The sequence below is a fragment of the Muntiacus reevesi genome, chromosome 8 (genome assembly GCF_963930625.1).
Source record: "Muntiacus reevesi chromosome 8, mMunRee1.1, whole genome shotgun sequence".
Taxonomy (NCBI): domain Eukaryota; kingdom Metazoa; phylum Chordata; class Mammalia; order Artiodactyla; family Cervidae; genus Muntiacus; species Muntiacus reevesi.
In genome coordinates this window covers 42,702,263-42,717,640 of record NC_089256.1, presented here as the reverse complement: position 1 = coordinate 42,717,640, position 15,378 = coordinate 42,702,263, and the positions used below count along the sequence as shown (strand labels likewise).

Here is a 15,378-nt window from a genome sequence, read left to right as displayed (position 1 = left end):
ATATTTAAAAAATGTATAATGTGCGTTATCTTCCTTACATTGGAAATATAACCCAATTCTTCTCTTCCAGTTTAGAAGACAACCCAAAGTCTAATATTAGTTACATTTTCCAGATTTAAGTTCAATGGGTTGTTCTTCTGTCATGATAGTATTCAGTCTGTGAACTGACTGTAAAATTATCTGCCACCATCATGTCTAAATGAAATAGTAAAGGAAAAGGAAAGAAACAGAAAGCTAGTTAAAATTGTAACTATATAAATAACAGGAAAAAATGAGATTATTGTGGCTACAGACCTTATTTCTGAAATAAATCTTTATCAACCCTAAATCTTAGAGGTTATTTTAGTACACTCTTAGAAAGCATCTGAGTTTCATTCCATGCCTTGAGCCCAGAATTTAGGAATTTAAGCATGCTATTTTCTTACTTTAAGCAGTCTAGTGCCATTAAAAGTAGCCCTACCCTATAGTTCTTCATGCTGACTTTACTGTCCTCCAAGAGTGAGAACCAGCTTTCTCAAAGCCTTGCTTTCATAGGAACTTAACGAAATGGTTGTATAATTTTTTTCTCCTTTCATCTCTTAATGTAGTGAATAGCACTATTTTTCAGATAACCCAATCTTACATTCCTGAAATAAATCCAATTGATGTGATGTATTATCCTTTTCATATTTCACTGGACTTGATTGCTAATATGCATTTGCATCTCTTGAGATGATGAAAGTTGGACCCTTTTCCTTTCTCCCACTAAATTTCCAATATTTGATATTCAGTATAATACTAGCATCATAAAATCAGTTGAGGAGTGTTTCCTACTTTTTCTGTATTCTCATAGTTTGCAAAAGATTGGAAATTTTAATTTCCTGAATATATGATTAAAAGTGCTATTAAAATTGTCTGGATCTGAAGATTTATTCATAGGAAGATTTTAAACTATTATTTTAATTACCTTATTCATATGAGATTATTCAGTTTTTCTCTGTATTTTTGAGCAAGAGTTTATAAGTTATATTTTTCTAGGAATTTGTTCATTTCTTTCAAGTTTTCACATTTATTGGCATAAAATTATTCATTATTCTTCTTATCTTTAAATGTCTGCAGCATCTATACTGATGTCTCTCCTTTTTTATTCTGATATTATTTGAGAGCTCTCCCTCTCTCATTTTAATTTTTGATTAGTCTCACTAGTCTAGTTAATTTAATTAAACTTCTCAAGGTACCAACTTTTGACTGAGTTTATCTTCTCTATATGTTTGTTTAATATTTTATTAATTTTACCCTTTTCTTATCTTATTCCTTCTAATTTCTTTGGGTATATTTTATTTTCCTTGTCAAACTTCTTAAGCTGTATCTTAATTCATTAGTGTTTAGGCTTTCATCCTTTTTTTAAAACATCAAAGTATAGTTGATTTACAATATGTTAGTTTCAGGTATATAACAAAATGATTCAGTAAAATATACTATGGTTTTCAGATTATTTTTCATTATAGGTTATTATAAGATATTGAATATTGTTTCCTGTTTTATTTATTTTTTTGACAGTCTCTCATTCATGTCCGACCCTTTTTGACCCCATGGACTTTATAGCCCATGGAATTCTCCAGGCCAGAATACTGGAGTGGGTGGCCTTTCCCTTCTCCAGGGGATATTCCCAACCCAGGGATCAAACCCAGCTCTCCTGCATTGCAGGTGGATTATTTACCTGCTGAGCCACCAGGGAAGCCCATTTCCTATGTTACACCTTGTTGCTTATTTATTTTATAGATGGTATTGTGTATCTGTTAATCCCATATTCCCAAATTATCCCCCTCCCTCTCTTTCCTTTTTGGCAACCATAAGTTTGTTGTCTAAGACTGCGTTTGCTTTTGTTTTGTAAACAGATTCATTTGTATTATTTTTAGATTCCATGTATAAGTGATATCTACAATATTTGTCTTTCTCTGTCTGAATTTCGCTCAGTATTATAAGCTCTAAGTTCTTCCATGTTGCTGCAAAAGGCATTATTTCATTCTTTTTCATGACTAATAGTCCATCGTGTATATATATATATACATAGTACTTCTTTATTCATTCATCTGTTGATGGACATTTAAGTTGCTGCCTTGTCTTGGCTATTGAAAATAGTGCTGCTACAGTCATTGGGGTGCACATATCTTTTTGCTTTAGAATTTTAGTCTTTTCTGAATATATGCCCAGGAGTAGGACTACTAGATAATATGGTAGCTCTATTTTTATTTAAGAACCCTCCATACTCCTCTCCACAGGGCGTGTACTAGTTTACATTCCCACCAGCAGTGTAGGAGGATTCTCTTTTCTCTACACCCTCCCCAGCATTATTTGTAGACCTTTTGATGATAGCCATTCAGACATGAGTGTGGTGCATTATAGCTTTGATTTGCATTTCTCTAATAATTAGTGACACTGAGCATCTTTTCATGTGCATGTTTGTCAACTGTATATTTTCTTTGGAGAAATGTCTATTTAGGTCTTCTGCCCATTTTTTGATTGGGTTGTGCTTTTGTTTTATTTTTGATGTTGAGTTGTATGAGGTATTTCTATAATTTGGAAATTAACCCCATATTAGGTGCATCATTTGCAACTATTTTCTCCCAATTTGTAGGTTTTTTTTTTTTTCATTTTATATATGGTCTCTTCTGCTATGCAAAAGCCTTTAACTTTGATTAGGTCTCATTTGCTTTTTTTTCGCTTTTATATCTTTTGCCCTGGGAGGCAGATCTAAGAAAATATTGCTACAATTTATATCAGAAAAAGTTTTTAGGCTTTCATCTTTTTTCATGTAGACATTTAAGGCTCTAAGTTTCCCTCCAAATATATATTCTAGCTGTGTTGGACAGGCTTTGATATCTTTATTATTGTTTTCTTCTAAATACTTTAGCTTCCTTTATGATTTAGTTTTGGGTTTTGAATTATTTAGAGGTGACTTTATAAGCATCCAAATGTGCGTGTGCATGTGTGTGTTTTCATCCTGTTATTGATATACAGCTTAATATAATTGTGACCAGAGAATGCATTCTGATTAGTTTCAATCCTGTGAAATTTTGCTTCAATCACTGATCTACCTATTAGGATGGTTATTCAGTGTCAGGTGGCTCCATGTTAAAGAATCTGCCTGCCAATGAAAGAGATGCACGTTTGATCCCTGGGTCTGGAAGATCCTCTGGGGAAGGAAATGGCAACTCTCTCCAGTATCATTGCCTGGGAAATACCAATGGACAGAGAAACCTGGTGGGCTACAGTTCATGGGGTCGCAAAAGAGTCATACACAACTTAGTATACATTTCTTAGTGATTAAACAAGTGTGTAACAAGCACTGTTAAGGTACCAATATTTCAGCCATAAATAAGATAGATTAAAGTCCCAGTCTTCTTTGGTTCTATTGAGTGACAGAGACAATAAACAAACATGATTATTAAGTAAACTGTAGTGTATTAGAGATTGAGTGCTAAAAAAAGTACAGTAGGGAAAGGAATTTTAAAATGTCTTTAAAACTTTATCTTACATAGAAGGGTCAGTTAAGGCCTCACTTCAGGTGACGAGTACGACTTAAAGGAAGTGAAAGGAGAGGTATACAAAAATCTAGTGAAAGAACAATTTCAGTGGCCCTGAGGTAAACATTTCCCGACAAATGTTTGTCTAATGAAAGTCTGTCTAATGAAAGTCATGGGTTTACCAGTAGTCATGTATGGATGTGAGAGTTGGACTATAAAGAAAGCTGAGCACCGAAGAATTAATGCTTTTGAATTGTGGTGTTGGAGAAGACTCTTGAGAGTCCCTTGGACAGAAAGGAGATCAAATGAGTCTATCCTAAAGGAAGTAAGTCCTGAATATTCACTGGAAAGACTGATGCTGAAGCTGAAGCTCTAAGAGTTTTGTCACCTGATGTGAAGAACTGACTCCTTGGAAAAGACCCTGCTGCTGGAAAAGATTGAAGGTGGGAGGAGAAGGGGACAACAGAGGATGAGATGGTTGGATGGCATCACTGACTTGAAGGATATGAGTTTGAGTAAGCTCTAGGAGTTGGTGATGGATAGAGAAGCCTGGTGTGCTGCAGTCCATGGGGTAACCAAGAGTTGGACATGACTAAGCGACTGAACAGAACTGAGGTAAACATGTTCCTGCTTATTCAAGAAACACTGGGGAGATCACTGTAGTGAGAGCTGAATGAGCCAAGGGAAAACAGAAGAAGAGATTAGAGAGATAACAGGGGACTAGATCACACAAGGCCTTGTGGTAAACAGAATAATGTCCCTTTCCCCACCAAAGATGCCTACTTCCTAACCCCTAGAGCCCATGGATATGTTGCCTTACATGGCAGAGGAGAATTATGGTTGCAGATGGAGATAAGATCTTTCTTCAACTGAACTGGAGGTGAGGAGATTATCCAAGTGGGCCCACTCAAATCACAAGAGTCCTTAAGTGTGGAGGGAAGCAGGAGAGAGAGTCAGAGGGATGGCAGTGAGAGAAGGTGAGAGGTCTATGTTGATGGCTCTGAAGATGGAGGAAGGGGGCTGTGAGCCACAGAAAACAGGTAGCCTCTAGAAGCTGAAGAGGTAAGGAAATGGATGCTCCAGAAAGGAACACAGTCCTGCTCCCTCTGTAGATGAGAAAGCTACCATGTGAGACTTTGGACTTTTGACTTCAGAACTATCAGATAATAATTTGTGTGATTGCATGCCATTACATTTACACTGATTTGTTACAGCAGCAATAGGAATCTAATACAAGCCCTTTTGTTTATAGGACTTGTACTTTCACTCTCAGTGAGACAGGAAGCTATTGGCAGGACTTAGGTCGAGGAGTGACTTGACCTGACCTAATAGGGTAACTCTGGATGCTCTGTTGAGAATAGCACATACTATTAATAGAGGATTCCTTCTTTCTTCTAGATTTTAGCTTGACTTTTCTATATTTTATTGAGAGCTCATCAATTCATGTAAGATTAAAAAAATAATTTCACATTTTTTGTAAGTCGAGGTCTCTCATCTATTTTGTTGTCAGCAATTAAAGTTTGATCTATACTTTAAACTTCTATGAAAAACTCATCGAATTTGAAAAACATAATATTATTGGTTGCTAATACCCCAATGTATAGAATCAAGTGACAGAGGTTGAAACAGATTATTTTAGATTCGTGAAAACTGGTAAAGAGAATTTGAAGAATACTTCAAAACTATTTTCCTTATAAGAAAGAATAAAAAAAATTTTCAGGTGTCGTAAAATGCTTCTTATGCTATTGCCCTTTCCAAGTCCTAAAAAACCTAGCAGTTCTGTTTAAAATTTGCCATTACAATGAATTCAATAGCACTGTTAAACTGAACCCTGCTCAGAGAATGACTTTGTCTAAAAACAAATGTGTTCATACTAAAATGGTTTCAGAGAAAACAGCTAACTTTTCTCAAGATGAATGAAGATGTGGAACTTCACTTCGGCAATACTCACCATAGTGATAGGGATTGGCTACAGTGAGGGGGTGGGGGACGGAGATGCTATTTGCCCTCCTGTAAGTCCTGTCTAGCAAGCATTAACAGAGGCGTAGGCAAAAACAGATATAGGAAAGACTAATCTGTTTATCTAGGTTATAAATTGATCCAAAATTTGAGGAGGATGTTTTAAAATAACAAATGATCTATTTATGTCTTAACATACAGTAGACACTTATTAGTTTGCTTGTCGTTTTACTCTCATGATTCCACTATTATCTTCTCTACTCCTTTATTATTATTTCAGACTTTACTGCCTCTTCACAAAGGGGAATGGGGAAGAATTCCTCTTAAACTTTACTTTTAAAAGGATCAGGCTCATAAGAAAAGAACTAAATAGTGCCATTTGCAGCAACATGGATGGACCTAGAGATTATCTACTGAGGGAAGGAAATCAGAGAAAGACAAATATCATACGATATTACTTATAGGGAAAGTGAAAGCTGCTCAGTTGTGACCGACTCTTCAATCCCATGGACTGTAGCCTGCCAGGCTCCTCTGTCCATGGAATTCTCCTGGCCAGAATACTGGAGTGGGTAGTGTATCTGTTCTCTAGGGGATCTTCCCAACCCAGGAATTGAACCAGGGTCTCCTGAATTGCAGGCGGACTCTTTACCAGCTGAGCTACCAAAGAAGTGCTTCACTTATATGTGAACTCTAAAAAAAATGTACAGATGCACTTATTTACAAAATAGAAATAGAGTCACAGACGTAGAACAAGCTTATGGTTGCCAGGGGGAAAGTAGGGAGGGGGGATGAACCGGGAGATTGGGAATGACGTATACACCGTATTTAAAATAGGAACAAATAAGGACCTGCTGTATAGCACAGGGAACTCCATTCAGCACTCTAATTGCCTATATGGGAAAAGAATCTAAAAAAGAGTGGAGATATACATCTATATATCTACATGTATAGCTGATTCACTTTGCTGTATAGCAGAAACTAATACAACATTGTAAATAAACTATGTTCCAATAAAAATTGGAGGAAAAAAAGGACCAGGCTCTGCTCTAGACTATATATGGTTATAAACAGTGAGGTTAAAATAGTTACAGAATGAGTTACGGGCTCAAACAAGGATCAACAAGAAATTTTCTAACTTTATGAATGATATTCTTATAAAATATTCCATAGACATTCTCTAAACATAAATTAACCTTTAATTACATACCCGAATGGAGAAGGATAGGTGGTATTAATAATTTAAAATAGCTAATTAAAATAATTTATATTTAGCTTTGTAAAGCCTTTTAATTCCCTCCACAGTTTTTCTTTTCTAATTATGTTTCTCCTAAACTAATCATAAATTTAATTTTCTCTTCTTGAATGCAGAGTAACTGACTGTGGAAAGAGATGGTCTCGAATTTTGATGGGTGGAGGAGAAAAACTGGCGTAGGACTAAAACTTGAATTTGGATAACTCCTATTTAAATATTGACAGGTTGACTGTATTCGAAGGTCATCAGTGTTTTTTATTTTTTAAGATTTTTTTTTTTTTAAATGTGGACCATTTTTAAAGTCTTTATTGAATTTGTTACAACATTGCTTCTGTTGGTTTATGTTTTGGTCTTTTGGTCATGAGGCACGTGGCATCTTAGCTCCCCAACCAGGGATTGAACCTACCCTCCCTGCATTTGAAGGCGAAGTCCCAACCACTGTAAAAAGACCACCAGGGAAGACTAGGTCATCAGTGGTTTTGATCCAAGATTAATATTCACTATAACATAGTCCCTTGCCCCAGTTGCTTCTCTCTGCATTTCTTCCTTGGTCAGATAGAACCCTATCTGAGTTCCAGAGGTGAGGGCGGTGCTTGTCTTATTCAAGTTTTACCGCTATTCCTGTGCTGGTGGGGGGTGGTGGTAGTGGGATGAATGTTGGGGAGGCAACAGCAGCATTAAGGTTTAAGAAAAATAGCTTTAAGACATTATGGTGGATATAGAATTTTTTAAATGTTGGTTTATAAAGAGATTAAAGAAAGACTCTGTGGTGTGGTTGAAAACTTTTGGGTTGGTCCCGGCTCCACCCATTGGTGTCCATTGATCTTTTGGAGACTTCGTGTCTTAGTTGAGTGAAGAAGGGGTAATACTACTTACCTTACATACTCCCTGGGGTTGCCATGAAGATTAAATCAGACAATATATGTGTAAGCACTTTGAAATTTATAAAGTATTATACAAATGAAAGATGCTGTCTGTTGCTTTAGCACTCAGAATAATTAAGAGATTTAAAGAAATCCTACTGTGGTTATAAGGCAGACTAGAATAAAAGAGTTGGTAAAACTCATTACTAATAAAAAATTTACTCCGAGCACATGCCGGGAGTATAAGCTCTGTGAATTAAATAGCACATCTTTTTTTCTTTGTTTCCTGTGAGAGTGTCCTTTTGAACGCCTCTGTGTGCAGCACTTGGAGTTTCCAGTACTCTGATCTGCTTCCTTTGAGTCCACCATCTACCATCTGCCCCCATACTTCTGGGCAGCCAGATTGCCTCCTGAAATCTGATCAGTCCCAGTCTCCCTTCAGAAGCCACGCTTCTTTTTCAATTAGAAGGACTGTTCCACGGAACTGTGAGCTCTCTATCCTCTCAGTAACACAGCAGCTCCTGTTTGGGAAGGCAGAGTACACTATGGTGACAAAGAGGCAGGACAGCTCTCTTCCTTTGCTACACGACACTGTAGATGTATCCCAAGTGCCACTGGAAGCCATGTAAGGGTAAGGCTCATATATTTTGTGTTCAGCCCTCAACCCAGTGCCTTACACAGTGTGCTCAGTAAATATTTACTGAACTGAATTGCTAAAAAAGTGTATCATATCAGGTAACTTGCTTTTCAAGGCTTTTCAGCCTCAATTACTAGATTATTTAATTATAGAATAAGTATTTTATCTCTGTATTTAAATATAGGATTATAGTGAAGCAAAGTTCTGCCCCAAGAAACACCTTGCTCTTCTCCTTATATTACTGACTCTTTAAAAAAATTTTTTTTTCCATTTATTTTTATTAGTTGGAGGCTAATTACTTTACAATATTGTAGTGGTTTTTGTCAATATTACTGACTCTTATACCTTACTTGGGCCTGGGTTAGAATGTAGGAATAAGTACAAGACAAAGTCAGGAACTGAACTGGATGGATTAAAAAGAAATCTAGTCCTTACTCTGGAGTTTAAAAGAATGAAGGAAGTGATGAAATATTTAAAATGTTTGATTTCTGTTAATATAAAAAATTCTACACTGTCATATCATTCATTTCTTGCCATTAGAAATCTAGTCATGGATTCTAGCAAGCTGGAAATAGCAAAATTGAGGCATTTAAAACTCCTAAACAAATTGTATCTTTTCAGGGCATTCTTGTTAAAAGTGATTGGTATTTCTTAATGTGGTTCTTTTTTAAACTTGAAATTGTAATAGCAACATTTTCAGAAGAGAAAAAATGCATCCCTAATTCCACCATCTTGATACTAATTTTTATGTATGCCTCCCAATCTTTGTCCAAATGTATAGGCATTTTTTTTCTTTTTGTCTTTCTTCTGTGCTTTCTATTTTCGTTTCTGAGTTGCCCTGGAAGGACTGTATCTGCCAGATGGGGGCTCAGAATTTCTGAATGGCTCCAAGAATTCTAATCTATGCTGCTGTAGAAATTATCCAGGACAGTCTGACATTACAGAGGGCGTTATGTATGTCCTCAAATCTAGAAGGCTTGGGTGAGAGACTGAAGTAGAATGGGACTATGGGCTTTAAGAAAGAGAGCAGCAACCTCATTGTTAGAGAAATGAAGACAAGGTTTTATAAGGAAAGATACAGGTAGATATTTAAGTAAAATAATTTCAGATGCCATGAAGGTCTCTCTTCCCACCCAACCAAAACAATAAACAAAAAAATAGAAACCCAACCAAAGTGATCAACTACCACAACAAAAACATCTCTAGTTAACATGAAAATAAATTTTTCTAATTTTACTACTCAACAAATACTTGAAATTAGTTTAAGAAAGCAAAAAGGTTTAAAACAAAATTTTTACATACTGTTAAGTTGACCTAAGTCTTCCATGGTACTGCCCCTATGCTCCTTTGAAGAAAGAAAAGGGGTAGTTAGAAAAATAAAAGATATAGGACAAACTTCATCAACTCAACTTTGCCAGGGTCAGGTTTTTTTGGACTATTTAGGCTACAAAAGAAAGGACCGGGAGAAAGTGAAAGGGCGAAACAAACGTGAAAAGAATCTTGGAGGTTGGGACGCAGGCGGTGGTGAAGTGCCTCGTGGAGCTCTCTGGGGCTCAGGACTGTCACCACGGGTCCGCGGAGTGGATCCGGGGAGGAGAGGGGCGCTGGCTGCCTGCGAGGAGGACGCCCGCCTTCGGTCCCCGGCGCTCGCGGAGGCGTGCGGGGAGCGGGCGTTTCAGCTCACAGGTGGCCACAGCCGCGCCAGCTGCGCGCCGCGCCCGCTCCGCGGGTGGGCCGCCAGGCGTCGCGCTGGAGCCGCGGTTGCCCGGGAGACCGAGAGGGGCGAGTGGGCGGCGCGGAGCCGAGCCGCAGCCGGGCTGCCGCCCGAGTAGCCGGGCGAGAGTTGGGGGGAGTGGCTGTCCCCAGGCGGCGCGAGGGGCCGGCGGGTCCTGGGGCAGTGCGAGGTGGCCGTGGCGCCGCGGGGCGAGGCCGGCGAGCCCGGGACGCACCTGCGCGCAGCTCAGCCTCTGTGAAGCCGGGCGGCGCGGGAGCGCCTGGTCTGCAGGTCCCACCGTCCCAGCCCCGCCGGGCGGACTGCGGCCAGGAGGCTAGTCTGTGAGGTCCGGGCTGCCCCAAGAGCGTCGAGGGCCCGGCCCGCGCCTCGGCTGCCGCGACGAGGAGCCGGGCGGGCGGCGGGCGCGCTCCCCGCGGCCCCGGGATGACTTGTCGCGGCTCCCCTCTGGCGCCTTTGCTGCTCTTCTCTCTGCACGGTGAGTGGCCCTCCCATCCTCTCCCCTCCTGGTGGGGCCAGGCGGGGCCGGCGGGCCGGGGGGGAAGGCTGTCTCGCCGGGGCGGGTCTTGGGAACCCAACTTTCTCGGGGGCCATATTCGTGAGTGTCGGCGAGGCCCCGCACGGCTCAGGTGTTAGGATCCGAGAGGTGACTGCGCCCCCCGCCCGGCTACCGCTGGTCCTGAACCCGACTCCGACCGTGACCGCGTCTTTGCCCCCTCTAGATAACGAACTCCCTTACTTTCTGGGTCCAGGGAGAAACGGGTTTTAGAATCGTTTCCGTTACCAGGCGGCTGCAGGAACATTGGAAATGTTTTTAAAATAATTGGAACACTTTAAGTTGCAGTTTTCACCAAATCGTTAAAGAGCATGTGCCGGTTATGACTGAAAATGTGATCTCTATTAAAAAACACACACAAAAAAACTGTACAGTACGTACACGAGATTTGAAAACAATTTATTTTTTAATGGTTGAGCTTCTTCCCCAAGGAATTAAATCGATTTACAAAAATACATAGAACATAGCCATATTAGAACAAAAGAAATAAACATGTTTAATTTTCTTGTTAACTGTCTTCTAAAAATATACATTTAAATTTTGATTTCTACTTAATCTTCTTAAATTTTACGTTCTAAGACTAGCTGTCGTGTTGAGACCCTGTTTTCATTTTATACAAGTGACTTTTTTTGGTGTGTGTGTGTTTCCTGTCCTGTGGAATCAAGTTTTCTGTTCCTTTTAATTCATTGTTGAGATTTACTGAGATTTATTCTGAAGGCTTTTATTTAAAAAGCAGGATAACTGGTTTATGGAGTTTTGTGGTTAATACTGTTTCTTTTTGAAGATACTGGTATGTTCCCCATAATTTTATAACCTTATTTGAACTATTAATGTACCCATAGATCTTGAAGTAACTTAATTTTAGTTGACTTAAATTTGTACAGATTCAGTTTAAGGGCAGGGAGAAATACAAAACTGCATATCTTTTCCATAGGAGCAAGAGAAGGAAATGTTCAAAATTATAGATAACTTTTCAGGACCTTAGTAGGTATATATTTGGTGATGATGTACAAAGTGACATTTGTATGTGCTTTATATAAATATGTACTTGCCAATTAACTTTGTCTGGTCACTACTTTGAGAAGGCCAATATTTTTTCTGTCCAACTTTCTTTTAGCGTGAAATGAGATAGAGTAAGTGAACTTTTAAATAATCCCTCGGACATAACTGAAACTGTTTTAAATATTACTGTGAGAACAGCTGACTATTTTGGTAAAAAATATGTTGTTAGCCTTCATCTGTTACAATAAATGCCACCCTCTTCTTGTAAATAGCGTTTGTGTATGGTTGAGTTTTGAATTATTAGGCAGTACTTTTTAAAAGAGTTGGTGAAATTTGCAGAATCAGCCTTACAAGGTCATCTGATGTGTTTTTTTTCCTTCAGCAGATCTATTCCTAAACATACTGGGATGTTTTTAAAGACTTCCAAGGACATTTCAGCCTTTGTGATAATCTATTTTGTAGAGGTACTTGTGTGCCTCAAAAAACTGTTCATTTTTTCAACGAGTGTTTACTGAGCCTCCACTCTGGGCACTTGGGTGGGGCAGGATAGTGTTGGGAGACAAAGATGCACGAGTTTCTCCACCTGTAAAAAATACCTTGTCCACCTCCTGTAAGGAGTTTGCAGTTTTCAGACAAGCTGCAAGCATGCACAAGTGAGTTATGATACAAGGAATATATGAGTGCCATTTGTTGTTGTTGGTGGTGATATCAAGGGAGACTTCATGGAAAAGTTTACTTTTGATCTGGACTTTGAGTAGGGTTTGAATTGGCTGAGATGGGAGTGTTTGGTTTTCTAAGCCAAAGAAACAGCCTGGCTGTAGGATACGAAGTAGAAAGTGCCTGGACATATTCTGGAAAGGCCAGGCTATTGCTGCTGGAGCAGGAGATATGTATGCAAAGCAGGAAGGGCTAAAAAGGTAGTAAAAGGATGATAGAGAATGTTGACTGCTGAGTTTAGGTTTTATTCAGTGGGCCATGGACACGACACTGATACTGTTTGCTTAAGAGGGGGTGGGGATGAGGATGAACAGCTGCTGAGTGCCCAGCATAACCGTCTCCAGGAGAGTACCAGGTCCTGACTGCATATTAAATTCCTGAGCCAGGCAATGGCAGCGTTGGCATGGATGGACTAGGGCCCATTCTGAGAATTTACAGTGTGGAAGGAGGGGGAAAGGTGGATTTCAGGTGCAACAAAGTTGGCTCCATTACAGAAGGGCAAAAGGGAAATGGATGCCAGATAAATAACCATGATGGCAGTGGCCACTACAATGGGAGAATAAAGGTAGAAATAGTCTTTTACATTTTGGAAAGAAAATGATGGTCAAGAAATTTTTTTTTTTTATTTCATTCTCTGTGGAGTAACTTCAAAGGCAATTTAAATTGAAAAGTTAACTTCTGTTATGTTCTAAAAGTGGGTTTAGTTCAGTTCAGTTGCTCAGTCATGTCCGACTCTTTGCGACTGCAGCACACCAGACCTCTCTGTCTATCACCAACTCCCGGATGCCCTCCAGCCATCCCATGCTCTGTTGTCCCCTTCTCCTCCTGCCCTCAATCTTTCCCAGTATCAGGGGCTTTTCAGCTAAGTCAGCTCTTCTCATCAGGTGGCCAAAGTATTGGAGTTTCAGCTTCAGCATCAGTCCTTCAAATGAATATTTAGGACTGATCTCCTTTAGGATGGTCTGGTTGGATCTCCTTGCAGTCCAAGGGACTCTCAAGAGTCTTCTCCAGCTCCACGGTTCAAAAGCATCAATTCTTCGGGACTCAGCTGTCTTTATAGACCAGCTCTCACATCCATACATGACTTCTGGAAAAACCATAGCTTTGACTAAATGGACCTTTGTTGGCAAAATAATGTCTCTGCTTTTTAATCTGCTGTCTAGGTTGGTCATAACTTTTCTTCCAGGGAACAAGCGTCTTTTAATTTCATGGCTGCAGTCACCATCTGCAGTGATTTAGGAGCCCCCCAACATAAAGTCAGTCACTGTTTCCACTGTTTCCCTATCTGTTTGCCATGAAGTGATGCGACCATCAAGGCTATGGTTTTTCCAGTAGTCATGTATGGATGTGAGAGTTGAACTGTAAAGAAAGCTGAGCGCCAAAAAATTGATGCTTTTGAACTGTGGTGTTGGAGAAGACTCTTGAGAGTCCCTTGGACTGCAAGGAGATCCAACCAGTCCATCCTAAATGAGATCAGTCCTGAATGTTCATTGGAAGGACTGATGTTGAAGCTGAAACTCTAATACTTTGGCCACCTGATGCAAAGAGCTGACTTATTTGAAAAGACCCTGATGCTGGGAAAGATTGAGGGCAGGAGAAGAAGGGGATGACAGAGGATGAGATGGTTGGATGGCATCACCGACTCAATGGACATGAGTTTGGGTAAACTCCAGGAGTTGGTGATGGACAGGGAGGCCTGGCGTGCTGCGGTCCACAAGGTCACAAAGAGTCGGACACGACTGAGCGACTGAACTGAACTGATGGGACCAGATGCCATGATCTTAGTTTTCTGAACGTTGAGTTTTAAGACAACTTTTTCACACTCCTCTTTCACTTTCATCAAGAGGCTCTTTAGTTCTTCTCTTTCTGCTGTTAAGTGTGGTGTCATCTGCATATCTGAGGTTATTGATATTTCTCCCAGCAATCTCGATTCCATCTTGTGCTTCATCCAGTCCAGCATTTCTCATTATGTACTCTTCATATAAGTTAAATAAGCAGAGTGATAATATACAACCTTGACGTACTCCTTTCCCAATTTGGAACCAGATCTCCTGACCTGCCTCCTGAGAAATCTGTTTGCAGGTCAAGAAGCAACAGTTAGAACTGGACATGAAACAACAGACTGTTTCCAAATTAGGAAAAGAGTACCAGTGGGTTAGGTATATCTAAAGTGGTTTTTTTTTTTTTTTTCATTTATTTTTATTAGTTGGAGGCTAATTCTTTACAATATTGTAGTGGATTTTGTCATACATTGACATGAATCAGCCATGGATTTACATGTATTCCCCATCCCGATCCCCCCTCCCACCTCCCTCTCCACCTGATTCCTCTGGGTCTTCCCAGTGCACCAGGCCCGAGCACTTGTCTCATGCATCCAACCTGGGCTGGTGATCTGTTTCACCATAGACAATATACATGTTTTGATGCTGTTCTCTCGAAACATCCCACCCTCGCCTTCTCCCACAGAGTCCAAAAGTCTGTTCTGTACATCTGTGTCTCTTTTTCTGTTTTGCATATAGGGTTATCATTACCATCTTTCTAAATTCCATATATGTGTTAGTATGCTGTAATGTTCTTTATCTTTCTGGCTTACTTCACTCTGTATAATGGGCTCCAGTTTCATCCATCTCATTAGAACTGATTCAAATGAATTCTTTTTAACGGCTGAGTAATATTCCAAAGAAGACATACAGATGGCTAACACATGAAAAGATGCTCAACTTCACTCATTATCAGAGAAATGCAGCTCAAAACCACAATGAGGTACCATTACATGCCAGTCAGGATGGCTGCTATCCAAAATTCTACAAGCAATAAATGCTGGAAAGGGTGTGGAGAAAAGGGAACCCTATTACACTGTTGGTGGGAATGCAAACTAGTAGAGCTGATATGGAGAACAGTGTGGAGATTTCTTAAAAAACTGGAAATAGAACTGCCATGTGACCCAGCAATCCCACTCCTGGGCATACACACCGAGGAAGCCAGATCTGAAAGAGACACGTGCTCCCCATTGTTCATCACAGCACTGTTTATAATAGCCAGGACATGGAAGAAACCTAGATGCCCATCAGCAGACGAATGGATAAGGAAGCTGTGGTACATAAAGTGTTTTTTGTATTACTTGTGGTTCCTTAAAATAGCAGGTAAGCTTCCA

At 39.8% G+C, this 15,378-nt stretch overlaps 1 protein-coding gene across 2 annotated transcripts in view; it reads left to right on the top strand.

Moving 5' to 3' along the window:
• The first annotated feature begins 10,055 nt into the window (after positions 1 to 10,055).
• The window catches only part of IGSF11 (immunoglobulin superfamily member 11), a 131,029-nt gene continuing 125,706 nt past the window's right edge, over positions 10,056 to 15,378 (top strand). For both annotated transcript variants that reach the window (XM_065942574.1, XM_065942573.1), the window contains exon 1: positions 10,056 to 10,427. In XM_065942574.1, the coding sequence (XP_065798646.1) occupies positions 10,376 to 10,427 (52 nt within the window). In that variant the 5' untranslated portion in view covers positions 10,056 to 10,375. The remainder of the gene's footprint in view (positions 10,428 to 15,378) is intronic.